The sequence below is a fragment of the Microcaecilia unicolor genome, chromosome 2 (genome assembly GCF_901765095.1).
Source record: "Microcaecilia unicolor chromosome 2, aMicUni1.1, whole genome shotgun sequence".
In the NCBI taxonomy this organism is placed as follows: domain Eukaryota; kingdom Metazoa; phylum Chordata; class Amphibia; order Gymnophiona; family Siphonopidae; genus Microcaecilia; species Microcaecilia unicolor.
The window spans coordinates 57,921,370-57,947,078 of NC_044032.1; the positions used below are offsets into that span (position 1 = coordinate 57,921,370).

General features: G+C 44.0%; 1 protein-coding gene across 2 annotated transcripts in view; it reads left to right on the forward strand.

Moving 5' to 3' along the window:
- RAB27B (RAB27B, member RAS oncogene family) overlaps positions 1-25,709 on the forward strand; it is a 128,100-nt gene that overhangs the window by 97,137 nt on the left and 5,254 nt on the right. For both annotated transcript variants that reach the window (XM_030192964.1, XM_030192965.1), the window contains exons 4-5: positions 12,524-12,627; positions 19,131-19,254. In XM_030192964.1, coding sequence (XP_030048824.1) covers positions 12,524-12,627; positions 19,131-19,254 — 228 coding nt within the window. The remainder of the gene's footprint in view (positions 1-12,523; positions 12,628-19,130; positions 19,255-25,709) is intronic.

The following is a 25,709-nucleotide window of genomic DNA, read 5'->3' on the forward strand; positions in this document are numbered from 1 at the left end:
GGGCAGCACGCGGCACTTCCCGATTACCGCCGGGTACACTCCAGTTCTACAAAAATTAATTTTTTGTAATGCCGGAAATGATGGTGCACTGGGGGTGGGAAGTACCACCGAACTGCTGTAGTAGCCCGGCAGTACTTCCTGTATAGGGAGCTGTAAGCCCGTGTTGGACTTACTGTCGCTTAGTAAAAGGAGCCCCTAGATCTTTAAGTCCTGTCTGGTGGATGGCATAATATTTCATCATTTTAACTTCAAAGGTTTTTTTTCCTGGATGGTTTTGAAATTTCCTTTTAGTATTCTCACCATAAAGTCACCATTAGTGCAGTGCTTTGGTCTGGCAAAATGCTGTCCTACAAGGATGTCACCCTGGTTAGCACTGTAGTGTTTAATATGGTGCCTGTGTGAGTTGTCTTCCACATCTGGCTTGTCTCTCCAACATCGTATTCTGCTTAGCTATTGTTGATAAGAGACTGTGATGTTTAGAAAGTAGACTTTTTCTGTGGAGTAATCAATTTTGAATTAGATTGAGGGACGATATGCATTGAAGGAAGTGTAAAATTGTTTGAAAGTCTGTTCTGTCCCCATTTGCATGGAGACAGGATGCCTATTATTTATATGTATATGTTAGACATTGTTTATATCAGATTGCATTGCCTATAGTAGTTTACAGTGCTTGTGCCCTTCAGAAAGGCAGTAAATGCCTTTGAACTACAAAACTTAGTCTTCCCGCAGTGCTCTGTAATAGGCTTTTCCTGAGTACATGTCCCAGTTCCCTATGCCTCATGAGACTTTTCCTATTGGCCGCCACCTGTACCTGTGTATGCTGGGTTGTAGCCCATCCCATCTCTCTCCATTGGGGTTGAGAGTGCAACATGCTTTTTCTAAGAACTGTAAGCTGACTTGCTGTACCTTGTTGCATACTCCCCCTTTAATATACCAGTTTTAAAGTATTCACACCATCTACTCTCTCAGCTTGGTGCTGAGATCTCATGGCTCCCCTTGTTTACAGGGTGAACTGGTAGAGAACAGACTCCCAGTTCTGCAAGGCAGAGACACTTGTCCAGCACATCTACCTGTAAGTCATTTTCTTTGTTTCATTTTGCATTAAAGAACATTTTGATTCAAGAGTTATGAATCTTCACAGTGATGTTCCGTACTCTGGTATCTGTCTGCTAATTCCTGAGTAGAGAGCCTATCAAGAGACAGAGCAGAACAGAATCTGTTCTCTCTCAGTCCAAATCATAAAAATATACCGATAGTATTTTAGGGGTTTACTTGGAAACGTATTTAAGAATCTCTCCTCCAGTTCTGCCATGAAGAGGTTTGCATATTGTGGTGCCATCCTGGTGCCCATAGCAGTGCCATGATTTGCAGATAAATATCATTATTGAAATGGAAATAGAATGAATTTGATTAATTTTGTAATCGTTTCTGGTGTGTATTGATGGTCCAAGGTGGATGTTTTTAGGAATTTATCACATGTAGCTATCAATACCCCTAGGAAGTTTGAAAAATAACTTTGTCTCACCCACCTGAAATTTTCAAATTTCAACTAGGAAATCACAACTCGACTGCGGTGGATGCATTGTGGTATCCAGTATAGTTCCCTTCCTGAAGCAGCCAGAAAATTGGTGAAACGAGGTGCACTTGTTTAAGGTGATACTTGGTTTTGGATGTTGGAATTTCTCCACCTTTAAGCCTGGGACGGCGGATTTTCCAGGTTCCACTGAGAGACTTGTGTGGTACCAGCTCCATTGGAAATGTATTTGGACAGGGCAGCTTTCACTACAGCCACAATTGCAGGTTTAGTAATTGACATGGCCATATACTAGAGCATGCCTTTTTTTCCATAGGGCTTGTAGTGCTTGTTTTTGTAGTTTTTGATATTGGGTCTCTTTGGTCTGGGTGCCATTTGTGGGTGGGATTTCCTACTTTTAGATTTAAATTTTGAACATTTGGGTTTGTCCACTTTTTTGAATTTTGTTTTGTTGTTTTGTATGGTCACTCACCTGTCCTTCTGTTGTGGGGAAAAAAAGTTTTTTAAATCATCTGATTTTCTCCATTAATTGTGAGTTTTTGTAGATGATTCTTTTTTCTCCTTTGGGGACCTATGATATTACCTCACTTCTAATTTGGATAGTGGATTGTGAATACTGAATGTATTTTCCCTATCGGGAGCTTTGAGGTCCCGTTAGTTTAATGCCTATTAAGTGATTTCCTGGTTGAAATTTGAAGATTACAGGTGGGTGAGATACAAAGTTATTTTTCAAACTTCCTAGGGGTATTGATTTATTTTTAATCAAGTTTGAAATTCCCTATCTAGTCTAAGAGGTTTTCACATGTAGCTATGCCATCTGCATGGGGGATATTGCTGTATAGCGATTCTACATCCATTGTGACCAGAAGAGCACCTGGTGGTAGCTCCTTGACATTCTCCAGTTTGTTCAGAAAGTTTGTAGTGTCTTGTATGAAGCTGTTTGTTTTGTGCACTAAGGTTTTAAGAATCCCTTCTATAATTCCAGATATGTCCTCTGTGAGTGTTCCAACACCAGATATGATTGTTCTCCGAGGACAAGCAGGCTGCTTGTTCTCACGACTGGGTGACGTCCGCGGCAGCCCCCACCAACCGGAAAAAGCTTCGCGGGACGGTCGGCACGCAGGGCACGCCCACCGCGCATGCGCGGCCGTCTTCCCGCCCGTGCGCGACCGCTCCCGCCAGTTCCTTTTTTTCCGCGTCTGGAGAGAGTCGTGCTTCGCCGCTCTCTCTTGTTCAGCCGCCGGATTTTCGATCGCGTTTACGCGATCGCGCTTTTTTCTCTTTGTTTTTACGGTCTAGTTACCGCCCGGTTCCTTTGTTTTTTCAAAAAAAAAAAAAAAAAAAAGAAACCCTGCGCGTGTGGAGCACGCGCTCCCTTTTTCCCTCGCTTCCAGCGGGGCACGCCGCGTTGCGGCCTAGTGGCCGCACGGTCGTTTTTCCTTTTCGTGGTGTGATTTCAGCCACCATTGACGACTTTGACTTCGCCGACGCGATTTTTCCGTCGATGTCCTCGAAGGTCCCGAGTGGATTTAAAAAGTGTGGTCGCTGCGGCCGGCCGATCTCGCAGACCGACACCCACGCTTGGTGCCTCCAGTGCCTCGGGCCGGAGCACAATATCAAGTCGTGTTCTCTGTGTCTCGGTCTCCGGAAACGGACTCAGGTTGCGAGGCAAGTTCTGCGGGACCGTCTTTTTGGAACTTGCGCCGGCCCCTCGACGTCGACCTCGAAGGCATCGGTATCGACGACTGGCCCTTCAGTACCGGTATCGATGCCCGAGACATCGGCACCGATGGCAGCGACCCCAGGAGAACAGGTCCCGTCGGCCCGCCGGTCCTCCGGTGAGAGTGGGGGTGAGAGGCCGCGTGGGCAGTCGGCCCCGGTCACTCCCTCAGCTCGTGGGCCACGGGACCGAACCCTGTCTGACCCGGTACCTCGAGACCGAGGGGGATCGACCTCCTCCTCCTCCATGCCCTCCGGCGCCGGTGACGGGCACCGCAAGAAAGATAAGAAGCGTCGTCACCGGTCGCCCTCGGTGCATCCGGATGTCGGAGAGGGGGCGACGCCGAAGCGTCATCGTCGGGAGGAGAGGTCTCCGTCGGTTGTGGAGGTACCGACGCATCGGGGTTCCGGCACCTCGGTGCCGTCTCCTGGCCCCCAGCAGCTTCTGGCGCCGACACCCCTACCGGCCCCACCGCCTTTCCCGGCAGCGGGCCTGGACGAGTGCCTCAGAGCCATCCTTCCGGGGATCCTGGAAGGGCTGATGCGCCAGGCTGTGCCGGCGCCGGGGGTGCTTGCGCCCTCGGCGCCGATGACTGTGGCGCCGGCGAGCTCTAGCCCGGCGCCGGGGCCGTCGACACCGCCACCTCTTGCGGTGCCGGTCTCGACCGCCACGCAGGTGGAGTCCCCGTCGACGTCGATGGAGGGAGCTCCGTCCCCGCCGGCGCGGGTGTCCACCGCTCGACGACACCGAGACCCTGGTGCCTCGACGTCGAGCCGGGCCCGGTTCAGGACTCAGCTACATGAGCTTATGTCCGACACCGAGGACGAGGACTCGTGGGGGGAAGAGGAGGACCCTAGATATTTCTCCTCAGAGGAGTCTACGGGCCTTCCCTCGGACCCCACGCCTTCACCGGAGAGGAAACTCTCGCCTCCCGAGAGTCTCTCCTTTGCCTCCTTTGTGCGGGATATGTCTATCAGCATTCCCTTCCCCGTGGTCTCTGTGGAAGAGCCGAGGGCCGAGATACTCGAGGTCCTCGACTATCCATCACCACCTAGAGAGTCCTCCACGGTGCCGCTGCACAATGTCCTTAAGGAGACGCTGCTTCGGAACTGGGTGCGACCATTAACTAACCCCACCATTCCCAAGAAAGCAGAGTCCCAGTACAGGATCCACTCCGACCCAGAGCTAATGCGGCCCCAATTGCCCCATGACTCAGCGGTCGTGGATTCTGCTCTCAAGAGGGCACGGAGTTCGAGGGATACCGCCTCGGCGCCCCCGGGGCGGGAGTCTCGCACTCTGGACTCGTTTGGGAGGAAGGCCTACCAATCCTCCATGCTCGTGACCCGCATCCAGTCATACCTGCTCTATATGAGCATTCACATGCGGACCTATGTGCAACAACTGGCGGACCTGGTCGAGAAGCTCCCGCCGGAGCAGTCCAGGCCTTATCAGGAGGTGGTCAGGCAGCTGAAGGCGTGCAGAAAGTTCCTGTCCAGGGGTATTTATGACACCTGTGACGTGGCATCTCGTGCTGCGGCCCAAGGTATAGTGATGCGCAGGCTCTCATGGCTGCGTGCCTCTGACCTGGACAACCGCACCCAGCAGAGACTGGCTGACGTCCCTTGCCGGGGGGATAACATTTTTGGTGAGAAGGTCGAGCAGATGGTGGACCAACTGCATCAGCGGGAAACCGCTCTCGACAAGCTCTCCCACCGGGCGCCTTCAGCATCCACCTCCACAGGTGGACGTTTTTCCCGGGCCCGGCAGGCTGCACCCTACTCTTTTGCGAAGCGTAGGTACAACCAGCCGGCCTGAAGGCCTCGTCAGGCACAGGGACAGCCCCAGCGCGCTCGTTCTCGTCAACAGCGTGCGCCTAAGCAGCCCCCTGCGCCTCCACAGCAAAAGCCGGGGACGGGCTTTTGACTGGATCCACGGGAACATAGCCGCCCTACAAGTGTCCGTACCGGACGATCTGCCGGTCGGAGGGAGGTTAAAATTTTTTCACCAAAGGTGGCCTCTCATAACCTCCGACCAGTGGGTTCTCCAAATAGTGCGGTGCGGATACGCCCTGAATTTGGCCTCCCTGCCTCCAAATTGTCCTCCGGGAGCTCAGTCTTTCAGCTCCCATCACAAGCAGGTACTTGCAGAGGAACTCTCCGCCCTTCTCAGCGCCAATGCGGTCGAGCCCGTACCACCCGGGCAGGAAGGGCAGGGATTCTATTCCAGGTACTCCCTTGTGGAAAAGAAAACAGGGGGGATGCGTCCCATCCTAGACCTGAGAGGCCTGAACAAATTCCTGGTCAAAGAAAAGTTCAGGATGCTTTCCTTGGGCACCCTTCTGCCAATGATTCAGAAAAACGATTGGTTATGTTCCCTGGATTTAAAGGACGCATATACTCACATACCGATACTGCCAGCTCACAGACAGTATCTCAGATTCCGCCTGGGCGCACGGCACTTTCAGTATTGTGTGCTGCCCTTTGGGCTCGCCTCTGCCCCACGAGTGTTTACCAAGTGCCTCGTGGTGGTAGCGGCCTACCTACGCAAGCTGGGAGTGCACGTGTTCCCATATCTCGACGATTGGCTGGTCAAGAACACCTCGGAGGCAGGAGCCCTCCGGTCCATGCAGTGCACTATTCAACTTCTGGAGCTGCTGGGGTTTGTGATAAATTACCCAAAGTCCCATCTCCAGCCAGCACAGTCTCTGGAATTCATAGGAGCTCTGCTGAATACCCAGACGGCTCAGGCCTACCTTCCCGAAGCGAGGGCCACCAATCTCCTGGCCCTGGCTTCGCAGACCAGAGCGTCTCAGCAGATCACAGCTCGGCAGATGTTGAGACTTCTGGGTCATGTGACTCCCATGGCTCGTCTTCACATGAGATCTGCTCAATGGACCCTAGCTTCCCAGTGGTTCCAAGCCACCGGGAATCTAGAAGATGTCATCCGCCTCTCCACCAGTTGCCGCACTTCACTGCTCTGGTGGACCATCCGGACCAATTTGACACTGGGACGTCCATTTCAAATTCCGCAGCCCACGAAAGTGCTGACGACGGATGCCTCTCGCCTGGGGTGGGGAGCTCATGTCGATGGGCTTCACACCCAGGGTCTGTGGTCCCTCCAGGAAAAGGATCTGCAGATCAACCTCCTGGAGCTCCGAGCGATCTGGAACGCACTGAAGGCTTTCAGAGATCGGCTGTCCTGCCAAATTATCCAAATTCGGACAGACAATCAGGTTGCAATGTATTACGTCAACAAGCAGGGGGGCACCGGATCTCGCCCCCTGTGTCAGGAGGCCGTCGGGATGTGGCGTTGGGCGTGTCGGTTCGGCATGCTCCTCCAAGCCACGTACCTGGCAGGCGTAAACAACAGTCTGGCCGACAGACTGAGCAGAGTCATGCAACCGCACGAGTGGTCGCTCCATGCCAGAGTGGTACGCAAGATCTTCCGAGAGTGGGGCACCCCCTCGGTGGACCTTTTCGCCTCTCAGACCAACAACAAGCTGCCTCTGTTCTGTTCCAGACTTCAGGCACACGGCAGGCTAGCGTCGGATGCTTTTCTCCTCCATTGGGGGACCGGCCTCCTGTATGCTTATCCTCCCATACCTTTGGTGGGGAAGACCTTACTGAAGCTCAAGCAAGACTGCGGCACCATGATTCTGATTGCGCCCTTCTGGCCCCGTCAGATCTGGTTCCCTCTTCTTCTGGAGTTGTCCTCCGAAGAACCGTGGAGATTGGAGTGTTTTCCGACTCTCATCTCGCAGAACGACGGAGCGTTGCTGCACCCCAACCTTCAGTCCCTGGCTCTCACGGCCTGGATGTTGAGGGCGTAGACTTCACTGCGTTGGGTCTGTCTGAGGGTGTCTCCCGGGTCTTGCTTGCCTCTAGGAAGGATTCCACTAAAAAGAGTTACTTTTTCAAGTGGAGGAGGTTTGTCGTGTGGTGTGAGAGCAAGGCCCTAGAACCTCGTTCTTGCCCTGCACAGAACCTGCTTGAATACCTTCTGCACTTATCGGAGTCTGGCCTCAAGACCAACTCAGTAAGGAATCACCTTAGTGCGATTAGTGCTTACCATTATCGTGTGGAAGGTAAAGCCATCTCTGGAGAGCCTTTAGTCGTTCGATTCATGAGAGGCTTGCTTTTGTCAAAGCCCCCTATCAAGCCTCCTACTGTGTCATGGGATCTCAACGTCGTCCTCACCCAGCTGATGAAACCTCCTTTTGAGCCACTGAATACCTACCATCTGAAGTACTTGACCTGGAAGGTCATTTTCTTGGTGGCAGTTACTTCCGCTCGTAGGGTCAGTGAGCTTCAAGCCCTAGTAGCTCATGCTCCATATACCAAATTTCATCACAACAGAGTAGTGCTCCGCACCCACCCAAAGTTCCTGCCAAAGGTGGTGTCGGAGTTCCATCTTAACCAGTCAATTGTCTTGCCAACATTCTTCCCCAGGCCGCATACCCGCCCTGCTGAACGTCAGTTGCACACATTGGACTGCAAGAGAGCATTGGCCTTCTACTTGGAGCGGACACAGCCCAACAGACAGTCCGCCCAATTGTTTATTTCTTTCGACCCTAACAGGCTAGGGGTCGCTGTCGGGAAACGCACCATCTCCAATTGGCTAGCAGATTGCATTTCCTTCACTTACGCCCAGGCTGGGCTGACTCTTGAGGGTCATGTCACGGCTCATAGTGTCAGAGCCATGGCAGCGTCGGTGGCCCACTTGAAGTCAGCCACTATTGAAGAGATCTGCAAGGCTGCGACGTGGTCATCTGTCCACACATTCACATCTCATTACTGCCTCCAGCAGGATACCCGACGCGACAGTCGGTTCGGGCAGTCGGTGCTGCAGAATCTGTTTGGGGTGTAAATCCAACTCCACCCTCCAGGACCCGAATTTATTCTGGTCAGGCTGCACTCTCAGTTAGTTGTTCTTCGTAGGTCAATTTCTGTTGTACCCTCGCCGTTGCGAGGTTCAATTGACCTGGGTTATTGTTTTGAGTGAGCCTGAGAGCTAGGGATACCCCAGTCGTGAGAACAAGCAGCCTGCTTGTCCTCGGAGAAAGTGAATGATACATACCTGTAGCAGGTGTTCTCCGAGGACAGCAGGCTGATTGTTCTCACCTACCCTCCCTCCTCCCCTTTGGAGTTGTGTTTCATATTTTATTGCTTGTCATTCAACTGGCGGGAGCGGTCGCGCACGGGCGGGAAGACGGCCACGCATGCGCGGTGGGCGTGCCCTGCGTGCCGACCGTCCCGCGAAGCTTTTTCCGGTTGGTGGGGGCTGCCGCGGACGTCACCCAGTCGTGAGAACAATCAGCCTGCTGTCCTCGGAGAACACCTGCTACAGGTATGTATCATTCACTATCTGCCAGGGTTTTCAGGTTTATGGATTTTAGGTAGCATGTAGAATGTGCTCACCTCCTGTGCATTAATGTCAGAGAGGTATTTAAACATCTCTATCATATCCCCAAAGGAAGCTTGCAAGGGAGTAGACTCAGAAGTAACCTGAGAAAATACTTGTTGATAGAAAGGGTGGTAAATTTAGGGAACAGCCTCCCAGTGGAAGTGGTGGAGATGAAAACAGTATCTCAATTCAAGAGAGCTTGGGAGAAGTACATAGAATCTCTAAGGGAGTAATAGTGAAAATAGATGGCATGGATGAGCAGACTGGATAGGCCATATGGTCTTTATCTGCTTACATTTTTCTATGACCTGTGTTTACCAAGGTGCACTGTAGATGCGTTAGCGTTTTTAACACACATACAACGCATAATGGTTGATGCGTAAATTTTGGAACGCCCATTTCCACACATACAACCATGCCCCTTTCTGCCTGTGCGCATTAGAATTTAGGCGCAGTATATTATAGAATACGCTTACAATGTACACGTGTAAATTCTGATTTTCACCAGTTATTGCTTTTTATTGCTTGTTAAGTGCTTAACAGCTTATTAAAACATTAATCTACACACATAGTTATAAAATATGCCTGAATTCTAGGCACACTATATAGAATATGGGGGATAGTGCGTAACTCCAAGATTGGTTTAAACATACAACTATTTGAGCTGGCATGGCGTAAAAGATTCTGCCTAAGTTTTGGTGTGCCAATGCGGGTTAGCCTCAATTTAGGCAGTACGTGGGCCTTTTGCAAAGGCGCGCTAGCATTTTTGATGCACACTGAAAATAGTGTGTGCTAAACCCTAGAGACGCCCAAGTTATTGGACTGCTTTCTATGTGTGTTTATTTCTATCCCTATTTAAAGACCTGCTGGCATACGTGGTGGGAAAGAATTAGTAAACATAAATATGAAAATTTTGTTTTTCATATAAATATGAAATATTTCCATTTCTCTGTTTACTGTAGGGGATATTAGATGAGAACAAGAAACCGCCAAAAGTTTGGCCTTTGCTCTAAAAAAACAGTTTTCTAGGAATGGAAATAAAACAGATGAGTTAATTTTCAGTTTTGATGGAATTCAGTTGTCTCCTAGCTAGGTATGAGAAGAAAATAGAGGAGTAATTGCATATACTAGAAAGATATGAAAAAATTTAGAGAGTTGGAAGTAAGAAGATATCTAGCTCTAGAAAAAGATGTAGTACTTCTACAATTTGAGATCTCAGCAGCTTTTGATGCTGTCGATCATGATTTATTATTAAGTAGATTAAGTGAAACTGAGTATAGGTGATTCGATTATAGATTGGTTTTCCACCTTTTTAAAAAACAGGTCACATTTTGTCTTGAAAAGTGGGGTTAAATCAGATCAAACTGCAGGGTTCCCCACTGTCCCTCAAGCTTTTCAATCTTTATATTAGTCCATTAGGAGATTATTGGAAAAGTAAAAACATTTACTCCCTTTCATATGCAGATGACGTATTTGTGCTCTGTCCTGAACATGATTCAGTAGAAGAAACTATTTGTGCTATACAGAACTATATTTCAGAAGCTGAAGCTGGGCTATGTCCAATTTTCCTAAACTGAATGTAAAAAAAACCCCTAAACTATTATGGTTTGGGAATTAGCACACCAAAACTTTTGTCTAGAGCTCTGGAATCTCCTTGAGGTTTGAAACCAAGTCCAGGGTTCTAGGAATTGTATTAGACTCAAGACTAACTTTTGAGGTCCAGGTGAATGTATTGGTGAAAATGTTTTTCTCAGTCTAAGAAGATGAGTGATACATTCTTCCTTGTGTCCCTCTGTTTTAGGTCTTGTTAATTTTTTTTTTTTTATTACTGTAACTCTATGTATTCTATTAACATGCAACAAAGAAAGCAGCTCCAATTATTGCTTAATACTTCAGCAAGACTAATTTTTAATAAGGAAAAATTCCATGAGACCACACCTCTGTTAACTAAGTTACACTAGCTTAAGATTGATTCTAGGATTCATTTGAGCGGAGGAGTGGCCTAGTGGTTAGGGTGGTGGACTTTGGTCCTGAGGAACTGAGTTCAATTCCCACTTCAGGCACAGGCAGCTCCTTGTGACTCTGGGCAAGTCACTTAACCCTCCATTGCCCCATGTAAGCCGCATTGAGCCTGCCATGAGTGGGAAAGCGTGGGGTACAAATGTAACAAAAATAAAACATTTTAAAATTATTTGCCTAGGGTTTAAATGCTTTCATGGCCAGAATTCAGAATCGGTGGGAGAGATTCTTCAGTTTGTAAGTCATATTAATCGTTTAAGAAGACAAATCTGTCACGTGATACTCCTTCAGTAAAAGGAATGGTTCCTAATGTTTGTTGGGAGTGGTTGTATGGATTCCAAGAAAGAAGAATTTAGAATAGTATTCCAACCAATATACAAACTATACCGCCTTATATTATTTTTCTTAAGAAACTAAATACATATTTTTTACTAGGCAAGTGCTTTGATCTGGTTCAATGTTGTAATTTTTATTTGAAGTGTTATAGTTTATAGTGATAATAATGTAAATTCCTTCCTCTTAGGAAGAATCTTGATCTGTATCTGTGCTTTGCACCTTAACATTTAAAGGCGGATTATAAGTTCCCATAAGTTCATGGTCTGACTACAAAGGGTTTGCACCAGCTCCAATTGATTCAGAATGTTGCAGCAAGACTCATAGAAGGTTGCAAGCGATGTGACCACTAGACACCATTTTTGCAAAAACTTCACTGGCTACCAGTACAATACAGGGCTAAATTTAAAACTCTATGTCTGATCTTCAAGACCTTTAAAGGAAATTGCCTCGAGTACTTGAAGAACAGGATCACCCTCTACACACCTCCAAGAACACTAAGGTCCTCCCAAGGAGTATCCTTAACCACACCATCTCCAAAAGACATCACACGATGTGATACCCGCAAGCGAGCCTTCTCCGGAGTAGCCTCCACACTTTGGAATGCACTCCCTGAAAGGCTCCACTTAACACAAGGCTATCTCTACTTCAGGAAGCAGGTGAAAGATTGGCTCTTCAACCAGACCTTTAATGGAAGAAGTAACTAACTTGTTAGTCACATTCACACACACAAGGAGTGACACAGGCTACACATACTGCAGCAGGACGTGTTTATCCACTCCTACCCTAGCTGAGATAACATTTAATTATCTCTCTGACCTCATGTACAACTTTCTTTAAATTAGTCCCCTTATTTTTTAACTTCTCTTACTCTCTTACCTATCTATATGTTCCATCTTTGTTTACATCCTATGCTGTCTATTAAAATGTTTTATTATGTATTGTGTTGACATTGTAATGTAGCGTACTGTGCCATACTTTGTATTGTTTTTTGAATACTTTTACTGCTGTAATTGTCTATTGCATATGTTTGATTTATTCTTACTGTACACCACCTTGAGTGAATTCCTTCAAAAAGGCGGCAAATAAATCCTAACAAATAAATAATATAGAATAGAATAGATCTGAGGAGGCAGTAATAAGGTTGTGGCCCCCGCTGTTGCTTCTTTGTATAACATGCATTAATAATGCTGCCTTGATTTGTTGTACTGTATTCTATTGTCCATGGAAAACAAATAAAAAGTGATTGAACTTTAAAAAAATGCATATTGTTCCACAGCACATGGACTATTAGCAACATTTAAAGGGAAATAATGCTGATAGATTGCTTTCTCAATTCTGTGTGCATTATTTTCCATGAAAAATGTACTCGCCAACAAAGCAGATGCAAATGTCAATGATTCGTTTTTATCTACAAGTTTCACAGTGAAGGTTACTGCAGTATGTCTAGTTTGAGAAATGTTCCCTTTTTATGAATATCACATGCATGTTCCTAACAATGCTTATCTTTTCAGGTTTCGAAGCCTTACTACGGCATTTTTCAGAGACGCAATGGGCTTTTTATTAATGTTTGACCTGACAAGTCAACAGAGCTTCTTGAATGTGAGGAATTGGATGAGTAAGTAAAATCTTTATCTGATTGTTATCTGAAGTATTGTTAGATTTAAGGAGATGAATGATGTGAATATCCTACTGTACCTAAATATAACTTGCCCTGAGCTACCACTGAAAAGGCACAAGCTAAATCTAATTGGATCTGTATTCAACCCATAGCAATCAGCAGTTTTTAAGCTGTTGTCAGCCATGGGCAGATTTAAGCCTGGATAGTCTATGCCAGGCCATGTCAAGTCACCAGCAATGGATGTTCAAGGTGAGGCGCCAAAGATAGGGCTGCCTTTTGTGTGTCCTGTCTGCCTCCTTAGCTATACAGGTGCTGGCACTGAATATAGATCTGCCCCTGCACCACCCCTGCAAAACCCGTGAAGTGCTATGGCAGCCAGAGATGATATTCAATGGCACTGTCCAGTTAAGTGCTACTAATTAGCAGCAGCCTGCCTGCTCAGTATGGTTTACGCAGACAGGAGCCTCTCCTGCCTTCTTAAACCACTCTGAATACGTATGGAGCGGAAATTTTGAACGTAACCTCCAACTCAGAATATGAACAGCCAGAACACACCCAGACCGAACACACCCAGACCACTGCCCCTTACCATATGGACATACATCAGTTTTAGACATCCATATTCTAGTTTTATAAAATTACTATTTGAAAGTCAATGTAATATGAACATCTAAATGTTGGTTTTCAGACATCCAAAACATGAATAGAGCTTCTAAAATAAGTACCATAATGTAGTACAAGATTTAGAAAAAAACATTTAAACTAGAAGACATATGTGGATGGGAGGGGATGATAGGGACAAAGGAGAATCTCTGGACATGGATGGGAGGTTTTTGATGGTTTTGTTTTTGCAGTCTGGCCAGCAGTTTTTCCCTATTTCTTTGACTTTTCAGCTCAGTTGGTCCAGCCTCTGTTGAACTACAGATTCATCGTGAACTTTAAATATCAGCTACTCTGGGATTTTTCCCTTGCAACTCGCCTAGCTTGGTCATTCCAGCGACAGTCCTTGACTGAGAGCCATGCTCAAAGTCTCCTATAATCTTTAAAGCATGTTGAAATGTCAAATGTTGTGTCCTGCTCCCACCACCAATGAAATTGCGATCAGTGCTTTCACAATGTCTTTTGCCCTGATAGATCTAGAGCGCTGAAGTCCTGACCTAGAAATTGAGGCTAGGTCAGGGTGTCCAACCTCGGCCCTCACCAGGTGGGTTTTCAGGATTTCCCTAATGAATATGCATGAGATCTATTTGCATACAATGGAAGCAGTTCATGCAAATAGATCTCATGCATATTCATTGGAGAAATCCTGAAAATCCGACTGGATTGCAGCCCTCGAGGACTGAGTTTGGACAACCCTAGCCTAGGTCCTCCTCATGGCTTTTTAATTGTAAAAGATGATGATATTGTATTGACCCCCAACTCTTCCCAAAGGAGGCGATGTAGTCCCCTGAAGTGGCTTTGAGTGAAATAGAGGCCCTTGTTGGGATATTAAGAGATTTGGGGAAGATTGAGAATTTGCTGTATAATATGTATAGATAAGTACTGTTTTTTCATCCTTTGTGATGTTTTTGAACTATTTTGGATCTCAGGATAATTTGTAGTGGTAAAAGATTTCACCAGGTAATTACTCTTGTTAAAGTTGCCTAGGAATAATAAGCACCTGCCCTACAATTCTGTTTACTGCTACTAAGGAGAAGATATTCAGTGGTATTATCCAAATAGTGAAGAGACTGTCTGCAAAAGATATTCAACTATAATATCCAGATAATGGTGCTGAATATCGCTAGACAGTGATGCCTAAGCCATTCATCCAGATAACAGCTGCCTTTATCCAGATACATACCTTTGGAATATCAGGCCCTATACACAAAATTGTAAACCAGATGTGAAGGTGGATAGGATGCCAATGTAGTTTAGCCAGTAGGGGAGTGGCATGGTCATGTTTCCTGGCCCTACACAAAAGGCGCGTGACTGAGTTTTGAAGTGTTTGTAAGCAACAGAGTTGTAATTGCGAGACACCAGAGTATACGGAATTACAGTAGTTGATTTGGGAGATCAGAAATGGTTTTGGCAGGGTTGAAAACCAGTTTGTGAGAGACTAACCATCCCCTTTATCATTTTTGTCGCCCTTCTCTGTACCTTTTCTAATTCCACTGTATCTTTTTTGAGATGCGGTGATCAGAATTGAACACAATATTTGAGGTGCAGTTGCACCATGGAGCGATACAAAGGCATTATAACATCCTCATTTTTGTTTCCCATTACTTTCCTAATAATACCTAACATTCTATTTGCTTTCTTAGCCACAGCAGCACACTGAGCAGAAGGTTTCAACCTATCATCAACAATGACACTTAGATGCCTTTCTTGGTCTGTGACTCCTAACGTGGAACCTTGCATGATTTAGCTATAATTCGGGTTCCTCTTTCCCACATGTATCACTTTGCACTTGCTCACATTAAACATCATCTGCCATTTAGACTCCCAGTCTCGTGAGATCCTCTTGTAATTTTTCACAATCCGTCCGCGATTTAACAACTTTGAATAGCTTTGTGTCATCAGCAAATGTAATTACGTCTCTAGTTACTCCCATCTCTAGGTCATTTATAAATATGTTAAAAAGCAGCGGTTCCAGCACAGATCCCTAGGGAACCCCACTAACTACCCTTCTGCATTGAGAATACTGACCATTTAACCCTACTCTCTGCTTTCTATCTTTTAACCAGTTTTTAATCCACAATAGAACACTATTTCCTATCCCATGACTCTCCAATTTCCTCTGGAGTCTTTCATGAGGTATTTATTCAAAAGCCTTTTGAAAATCCAGGTATAGAATACCAACTGGCTCACCTTTATCCACATGTTTGCTCACCCCTTCAAAGAAATGTAGTAGATTGGTGAGGCAAGATTTCCCTTCACTAAATCCATGTTGACTTTGTCTCATTAATCCATGCTTTTGAATATGCTCTGAAATTTTGTTCGTAATGATAGTCTCTACCATTTTGCCCGGCACTGATGTCAGACTCACTGGTCTATAATTTCCCAAATCTCCTCTAGAACCTTTTTTAAAAATCTGCATTACATTGGCCACCCTCCAATCTTCCGGTACCATGCTCGATTTTAAGGATAAATTACATATTACTAACAATAGCTCCGCAAGCTCATTTTTCAGTTCTATCAGTACTCTGGGATGAATACCATCCGGTCCAGGAGATTTGCTACTCTTCAGTTTGTAGAACTGCCCCATTACATCCTCCAGGTCTACAGAGAATTCATTAAGTTTCTCCGATTCGTCAGCTTCGAATACCATTTCTGGCACCGGTATCCCACCCAAATCTTCCTCGGTGAAGACCGAAGCAAAGAATTCATTTAATCTCTCCGCTACGGCTTTGTTTTCCCTGATCACCCCTTTTACTCCTCAGTCATCTAGCAGTTCAACCGATTCTTTTGCCGGCTTCTTGCTTTTAATATACCTAAAAATAAATTTTTACTATGTGTTTTTGCCTCCAACGCGATCTTTTTTTCGAAGTCCCCCTTAGCCTTCCTTATCAGCACTTTGCATTTGACTTGACATTCCTTATGCTGTTTCTTATTATTTTCAGTCAGTTCCTTCTTCCATTTTCTGAAGGATTTTCTTTTAGCTCTAATAGCTTCCTTCACCTCACTTTTTAACCATGCCGGCTGTCGTTTGGTCGTCCGTCCTCCTTTTTTAATATGCGGAATATATTTGGCGTGAGCTTCCTGGATGGTGTTTTTGAACAGCATCCATGCCTAATGTGAATTTTTGACCCTCGCAGCTGCTCCTCAAAGTTTTTTTTTTTCACTGTTCTTCTCATTTTATCAGTCTCCTTTTTTTAAAGTTAAACACTAACGTATTTGATTTCCTATATATACTTACTTCAAAGTTAATATCAAAGTAAGTATACTTTGATAACCTAGTGGTTAGTGAGCAGCCTGAGGAACTGGGTTCAATTCTCACTTCAGCTCTTTGTGACTCTGGGCAAGTCTCTTAACTCTCCATGGCCCTAGGTGTAAAACAAGTACCTGTATTTAATATGTAAACCACTCTGAGTGTAATCGCAGAAAGGTGGTATATCATATCCTATCTCCCTAAAAAAACAAAACTAGACTCTAAAACACTATTTATATAAAACTCTTACAGAGACGTTTGTCTAAACTGACTTTGCTAAATAAGAAGAGTAATTTAACAAAAAAGACGACATTACCTATTAAACCCCAAGTTTGAATGCAATTTCCAGCAGGTAAGATACATCAGTGAAGCTTTCCCCTGCACAGTAGGTCCTCTCTCAGCACCTCTTCAGGTGCAGGGTCATGCATTTGGGCTGCATCAACCTGAGAGAATGGGAAAGTTTAGGGGGTGAGGAACGTTTGTGCACGAAAGAGGAGCGGGACTTGGTTGTGATTGTATGTGGTGACCTTAAAGTGGTCAAACAGGTAGAAAAGGCGAAAGTTAAAAGGATGCTTGGGTTCATAGGGAGAGGATTGGCTAGTAGGAAAAAGGAAGTGATGATACCCCTGTATAAGGCATTTAGAATATTGTGTACAATTCTGGAAACCGCACCTTCAAAAAGATATAAACAGGATGGAGTCGGTTCAGAAGGCGGTTACTAAAATGGTCAGTGGTCATCATAAAGTGTATGGGGACAGACTTAAAGATCTCAATATGTATACTTTGGAAGAAAAGCAGGAGAGGGGAGATATGATAGAGACATTTAAATACCTATGCAGCATAAATGCACAGTAGGTGAGTCTCTTTCAATTGTAAGGAAGTTCTGGAACATGGAGGAATAGGCTGAAGGTGAAAGGGGGATAGACTCAGAAGTAACCTCAGGAAAAAATCTGGTGAATTCATGGAACGGCCTTCTGTTGGAAGTGGTGGATACAAACAACAGTATCTCAATTCAAGAGAGCTTTGGGACAAGTACATAGGAACTCTAAGGAAGTGATGGGGAGAGTAGATGGCACGGACAGGCAGACTGAGTAGGCCATATGGTCTTTATCTGCCTTCATCTTTCTGTGTTTCTATGTTTGCAGCTTCTTGTGACCCTAGTCAAGTCACTTATGGGCCCCTGAGACTTAGACCTTTTTCAGCCATAATGGAAGAAAACAAAACTGTCCAGGACATTTTCAGCTAGACCTGTTTTTATAACAAACCAGGCATAAAAATGTGCCCTAAATAACCAGATAACCACTGGAGGGAATCAGGGATGACCTCCCCTTATTCCCCCAGTGGTCACTAACCTCCTCCCATCCCCCCAAAATGTGATGAAAAACATTACTTGCCAGCCTCAGATGTTATAGTCAGGTCCATTAGAACAGCATGCAGGTCCCTAGAGTAGTCTAGTGGTGGGTGCAGTGCACTGCAGGCTTCTACCTCCCCCTACCTGTTACACTTGTGGAGGAAACTGTGAGCCCTCCAAACTCACCAGAAACCCACTGTACCCACATATAGGTGCCCTCTTCACCCATAAGGTAGTGGTGTACAATTGGGAGTAGTGGGTTTTTTTTTTTGGGGGGGGGGGGGCTCAGCAGACAAGGTAAGGGAGCAATGGTCAGAAGTCCACTGAAGTGCCCCCTAGGGTGCCCTATTGCTTTCCTGGGATGGCAAGGGGACCAGTGTACTAAAAATGCTGGCTCACCCTACATCCCAATGGCCTGATTTTGTGCATTTTGCACGTGGATGGGTTTTTTTTTTCTAAATGGCCCAAAAAAATAAAACGTCCAAATCACAAAACCTTCTATTTTCGAAAACAAAAAAAAATAGACATTTTTCTTTTTTGAAAATGACCTTCTTTGCTATTCAGATTTTGGATGTTTTCTGCAAGGCATCCAGAGTCAGACTTAGACATCATATCGAAAATGCCCGTCTTAATCTTCTGTTGCCCTGGGTACAAACCTTAGGGCCCTAAGTTTGCTAAGGTGCGCTATTGTTTTTAGCGTGCGCTAACGCTAGAGATACCCATTGGAATATATTGGTGTCTCTAGCATTAGCACATGCTAATTTGTAGCGTGCACTAAAAACGCTAGTGCGCCTACAGCATGATTTTGTAAACAAGGCCGTTATATTGTGAGCCCACCAAGTGAGAAAGTACCTGCTTTAGTTGTACCACAGAAAGGCAGTATATCGAGTCCAGACCTTTTAAACACCTTTGATGGAGTTGAGGTTTGCAAACTGCATTTCGTCAGGTCACTCATGAGATAAAGCTGCTGCGGCTCTATGATCATTGAATCAAGAAATTCAAGACCGCAACTTATAAATGATTATAGAGTTTAGTGCTTCCCATTTGGAGCACTAAAGCTCTGCAAAGTTCATTTTTTTGTATCAGTTGCAAAATACTTTTTCTTTTTTCTGGTAATTCCTAAAAGTTTCTTGCAGCAGTAAAGTGGATCCTGAATACTTGAGTAATCTAATGTGAAAAACGCTTATGTATAAGTAACCTGGAAAATGTATTTTAAATTGAGATATTTCTCCTTGCTAGGCCAACTGCAAGCCAATGCATATTGTGAAAATCCAGATATAGTACTCATTGGTAACAAAGCAGACTTATCAGACCAGAGAGAGGTGAATGAAAGACAAGCAAAGGATCTCGCAGATAAATATGGGTAAGTAAATCTACTGTATGTGAATGCAACTTGCTTTGAACTGCTACTGAAAAGGTGTCAGCCAAATCTATACAAATAGATAAAGGCAAGGTGATCTATGTTTTAGATTTTTATAAACATAAACTGAAATCTTGGTAGATTTATGATATTCTATATTAGACTAAAATTAAGTACTTAAGTGTATAAGCATTGTCGTACTGAGACAGAATGAAGATTTTAAGCCTAGCATCCTTTTTCCAACAGTGGCCAATCTAGGTTGCAAGTACCCAGCAAGATCCCAAAAAAATAACAGTTTCCATGTTGCTTATCCAAAGAATAAGCAGCGGATATTCCCCAAATCCATTTTAATAACAGTTTATGGACTTTTCTTCCAGGAACTTGTCCAGACCTTTTTTTAAACCTTGCTGTGCTTCATTTTATTACGATCTCTGGCAAAGTATTCCAGAGCTTAATTATTTGTTGAGTGAAGAAACATTTTATCCAATGTCTACCTATTCCACTGCACTCATTATTTTATAGAAGTTTTCCCTCGTTTACCTCTTCTCTAAGCTGGAGAGTCTTAACCATTTGTCTTTCCTCATAGTGGAGTTGCTCCATACTCCTAGATGTTAGTTATCCAAAGACGATTCAGAAGCTATACTAATACTTTATGCGTGTGTGACTGGAAAAGCTTGCCATGAATATATCAAATTACCTTCCTTTTCAAATTCTGCATAGTGGTATTTTTCTGCAGGATAAAGAGGGGTGGAGTGGGTAAGGAGAGTTCAGTTAGGTTTTTGGTACTAACCAGGGTGAAGGACCTAGACCTCTAACACTGGGAAATCCATGAGGAAGCAAATGTATTCTTTCTAAGTCATCGCTAAATCTACCTCTAGAAGCACAGTATCCATTGTTGGGCCAAGCTCTTATCTCCATACCCTTTTTCAGAGCCACATGACTAAAAATGCACAAGTAAATTTCAATTAATGCCAATTTGTGCCAATAATTGATTAGCACCCAATTATCTGCAATAATTGGCTTGTTAATTAAATTGCACATGACATTTTAAGTGCCGATTATACAATTTTGGGGCAATTGTATTCAGCATTCTACATTCCCCCAGATTCTATATAGTTGCATACACAAATTGGGTCGTATTCTGATCTGCACACAACTTAATTGTATTAACAACCCAGTCAACGCCGATAATTGCCTCTTCACAGGAAATTATTGACACTCATTGGCATTAATTAGAATTTACACTCAGAACTTGCTAGGTTTATTCTGTAAAGCTCTACGCATAAACCTTAAGACAGTATTTCCCAAGTCCTATCCTGTAGTACCCCTTGCCAGTCAGGTTTTCAGGATATCCACAGTGAATATGCGTGAAAGAGATTTGCATATAATGGAGGCAATGTATGCAAATCAAGTTCTTGCATATTCATTGTGGATATCCAGGAAACCTGACTGGCAAGGGGTACTCCAGGACTGGACTTGGGAAACACTGCTCTAAGACCAGAACCAAAAATGGGGTTTGGCCATGGACATGGAATGGGCAGGTCGTGGGACTTTCTAAAATCTTTTCGCACTGATATAGAATATACTCTCCCCACATCTAGTTAGTAACATTTACGACGTTTTACTTGGCTTAACTATCTGTGACTAAATTTAGTCGCATGGATGGATGCTAGGTGTATTCTATAAACCACGCCTAATTTTAAGCATAGTTTATAGAATACATCTAGGTGTTTTTTTTTTTGGTGAAGATTTTTAGGGCACCATATATAGAATCTAGGAACAGCGCCTGTCCATTTAAGTGGCACTTAACCGGCTATCTGATGATATTCAGTGGGGGATAGCCGGTTACCCCCCACTGAATTTTCTGGTTAGCCCATAGGAGATAATCAGCTATGTCCACAAAATTTCAATCATATCCGGCTATTGTAAGCAGCTATGTCAAGCCGCTTAAATAGCTGGTATATCTTTACACGGTTTAAAGTTAACCGGCTATCTTCGAATATCGACATAGCCGGTTAACTTTAAACCGACTCAAAATAAAATGGATATTCAGTGCCGGTCACCGGAAATGGCCCGGTATTGAATATCCTGGCTGACCGCAGACTGTGAGAGTTCAAAAATGAGTCTATTTTATGGCTATTTTTATAAAGATAATATAGATGCCTATATGCACCTTTATAAAGTAGGCTTTCAGAACTATCTCCGTTGTGTTCTGAGGCAAGTGTAAACATATGCATGTACTCAATGTCTGTATACTCACATTCTGTAAAGTTTGCCCATACATCAGAACTCTATTACTACTCCTCTATTACTACTACTTATTTCTATAGCACTACTGGACATAGCAGCCCTGTACACAAAGCACATAAGAGACATTCCCTGCTTAATAGAGCTTACAATCTAGTCAAGACAGGCAAACTGGACAAATAAGGGAGTTACTTATTACTGGAAGGATTAAAACATACATGGGTACTGAACAGGTTAAGAGTTAAAAATAGGTTCACTTGAATGGGATCAGAGACAGAGCATGATGTACTGTCTCAAAGTCTATTGCAGGTGAATGGCAGAACAAGATAAAAGGAACAGGGTCTGGAGTTGGCAGTAGAGGAGAAGGGTACAGATAAGAGTGTCTTACAAGATGAGCGGAGTTCCCGGGATGGGGGGATAGGAAGAGATACTGAGGAGCAGAAGAATTAATGTACTTGTCAGGAGGAGGAGCTTCAACTGTATTTGGAGATAAATAGAGAGCCAATGAAGTGACTTGAAGAGAGGGGTTATGTGAGTTTAGCAACACTGATGAAAGACAATTGTGCAGTAGAATTTTGAACAGACTGAATTGGAGAAAGATGGTTTAGTGGAAGACCTGTGAGAAACAAGTTGCATTAATCGAAGCATGAGGTGATGAGAGGTTTTTGGTAGCCTGCTCAGAAAAGATGGACAAATTTTGGTGATGATGTAGAGAAAGAAACAACAGGTTTTGGCAGTCTGTTGGATGTGTGCAGGGAAAGAGAGGCTGCGAACTGACAAAACAGGGAGCATGAGAGTGTTATCTGCAGAACAGGGGAAGAGGAGAGGTGGATTTTGGAGAAAGATAAGCTGCCCGATATTCAAAGCAGAGGCTCCTGGCCATTTAAATTGCTTGTCCGAGGCTAGTGGCACTTATTTAGTGGCACTAACCAGTTATCCACGGTTAGCTCCTAAGCCAAAACCAGCTAACCTGTGGGTGTTCCGGTGGCAGAGTCGGCACTTATCCATTTGAACATTGACGTTAAGTGTGGTTTTTTTTTATTAATAGCTTTATTGATAAAAAGATGATGTAGAGGTTTATAAGTTTAAAAATACAGAAACTTTTTATGCTGGTGATTGAATGCAGCGTGGGCACTGTTTCTAGTGCCCTCTAAGCTTCCGAGCTTTTCCTTCTGTTTTCTCACATTCGGATTCAAAATTTGAAGCTTGTAGATTGAGTTCATTTGAACACAGCTATAGTGAAGTGTTGTTATCAGATGGAAATGCTTTAACCTTCATTCCTCACCGAAGATTTGGTTGTGTTAATGTCTACTAAGATATGCCCCCAGGCATGCCCACGCACATAGAGGGTAAGCAGAATCCTATTTAAAGCTGATTCCATGAAGAAAAATAGGTATCTACTTTATGTAAATGCCTATGTGTAGATGTTACAATTCAGGAAACTAATATTGAGGTAAGCAAAAAGAATTATTTATCAGGAGGAAAAAGCCTCAAGAAGCTCCTCTTCCGCTAATAATAGCAAGAGGAGGGCTAGGACTTCTTCATCATGGGCAAAAAACCTTCTGGTAAAAATCGCTTGCCTTCATACAGCAATGATATCAAAAGGAACTTAACATAAAGAAGCATGCATCTCTTCTTATCTTCTACTGTGTTAACGTTTACACAGCTATAATTTCAAAAAGTACTTAGCTCAAGGAAGCATGCTTCTCGTAGGTATTCCTCTGTTCTCCTGACCGTGGTCAACATTGGCCCCCGTTTCACCACTGCTGCTTCAGAACCACCGGTCAATTATTTTTCCGTTCAATAAGCCGACGGATGCAAGAAGATGTTAGCCAGAATATGCATAAATTGTAGAATCCTAATATAATTTACACACATATTTATGTGCTCTGCTCGTGCAAATGGCCATAGGCAAGAGTGCATGCCATAAAAAATTATGCATCCTTTCATGTTAGTTGGTAAGTTATAAGAGGAGATTCTTGCATGTAAATGACTAGAATAACACTATTAAGGGGGGAGGGGAAATTATCAACATGGGCTACCAATAAGACATATTATTTTAACTCAAAGCCGTGCTATTTTAGTATAGGTTCCATTTTAAGCAATGAGACCTAGTTACTAATAACCGGGGTTAACAGTCAAATAACCTATCTCATTGGTAGTCCATTTTAATAACTTCCGCTCTCTTGAGCATATTCCTACCTCATAAAACTAGATGGATCATTATACGATTATCCAATATTGACCTTAGAAAACTGGAGGACTGGGCAATCAAATGAAATTTAATGTGGACAAATGCGAAATGATGCACATTGGGAAGAATAATCTGAATCATAGTTAACCTGATGCTAGGGTCCACCTTAGGAGTCAACATTCAAGAAAAAGTTTTAGGTGTCATCGTAGACAGTACACTGAAATCTTATACCCAGTATGTAGCGGTGGCCAAAAAGGCAAACATGATTCTAGGAATTATTATGAAAATGATTCAAAATAAGATCAAGGATATTATAATGCCTCTGTAATGCTCCATGGTGTGACCTCACCTTAAGTATTGAGTTCAATTCCAGTCGCTGTATCGCAAAAAAGATATACCAGAATTAGAAAAGGTTCAAAGCAGAGTGATCAAAATGGTAAAGCGGATGAAACTCCTCTCATATGAGGAAAGGCTAAAGAAGTTAGGGCTCTTCATCTTGGAAAAGAGAAGGCTGAGGGGGGATATGATTGAGATCTACAAAATCCGGAGTGGTATAAAAAGGATAAAGATGTAAATGTTTCACTCTTTAAAAAGTACAAAGACCAGGGGGACTCAATAAAATTACATGGAAATAATTTTAAAACAAATAGGAGGAAATATTTTTTCACTGAAAGAATAGTTAAGCTCTGCAACTTGCTGCTGGAGGATGTGTTAACAGAGGTTAGCGTATCTGGTTTTTTAAAAAGTTTGGACAAGTTCCTGGAAGAAAAGTCCATAGTCTGTTATTGAGATGGACATGGGGGAAGACACTGCTTGCCCTGGGATTGGCAGTATGGAAAATTGCTACTAATTGGGTTTCTGCCAGGTACTTGTGACCTGGATTGGACATTGTTGAAAGCAGGATACTGGGTTAGATGGTCCATTGATCTGGCTCAGTGTGGCTATTCTTAAGCTTAAAAGTGGGAGTTATTTTGCTGTGCACCTGTTTTTTACATGCTTATGTCCCCCATAATAATATCCATTTTCTGCATATAGAACATGTGTTTCTTGTGGAAAATGCTTTATAAAATTAACTGCAGAATGAACAGAATTTATGAAAAGCTTTCATAAAGCTTGCCTCCAATACAGTACTCCCATTTCCACAATTAAACGTGACAGCATCCCCCTCTGAGCTAATAACCTATAGATTTCATAATACCAATAAAGGCTGTGGTACTGTAGCATGCAAAACACTTGACTGAGCTAGAATATTAGTGACGCTCTTTCTTTGCTACAGCTAATGCTGGACTGGGTGGGCCTATTGGTTCTTCTCTGCAATTATCTCCTCTGTCATGTATGTAAAAATTACTCTCATTTACTCTAATTTTATGAGGAGTGCCTAGTGTAACAATAGCATAGCCACTTGGGGGCCTGGGCCCCCAATTTGGATTTGGGGCCTGCCAAAATCAGCTGGTTTGGCTGGCGAGGGTCCCCAAGCTCCAGCAGCAGAAGCCTTCCTCCAGTGATGTTCACTGCCACGCTGCCTGCCCTGCTCGCCCCCCCCCCCCCCCATGTGCATGCTCGGTTTTAGTGAATTTGACCATGCATGGAGGGTTGAGGTGAGTGGGGCTAGTGAGCAGCGAGGAAGTGGGGCAAAATGCCCCCCCCCCAAAAAAAAAAAATTTGAGGTCTACTTACATGCATGTAGTGTAAGCCCATTTTTTGTGCCTATTTTATCTATATTTCAGGAAGACATGCTTAATGGTCTTTATAAAATACTAGCTTACGTGGCAGAACTCACAGCTACCTTGACAGGTGTGGATATTTGCACCTGTCCTGTGTAGCAAGTGGAAATGTTTGTGCTTATAATTAAGTGCAAATGTATATTAGCATGTTCAAAACTCTGCTGCCCGTCTCGTCTTCCGCCAGGGTCGCTTTACTCATACTACCCCTCTCCTCAAGACCCTTCAATGGCTCCCTATCCGTTTTCGCATCCTGTTCAAACTTCTTCTACTAACCTATAAATGTACTCACTCTG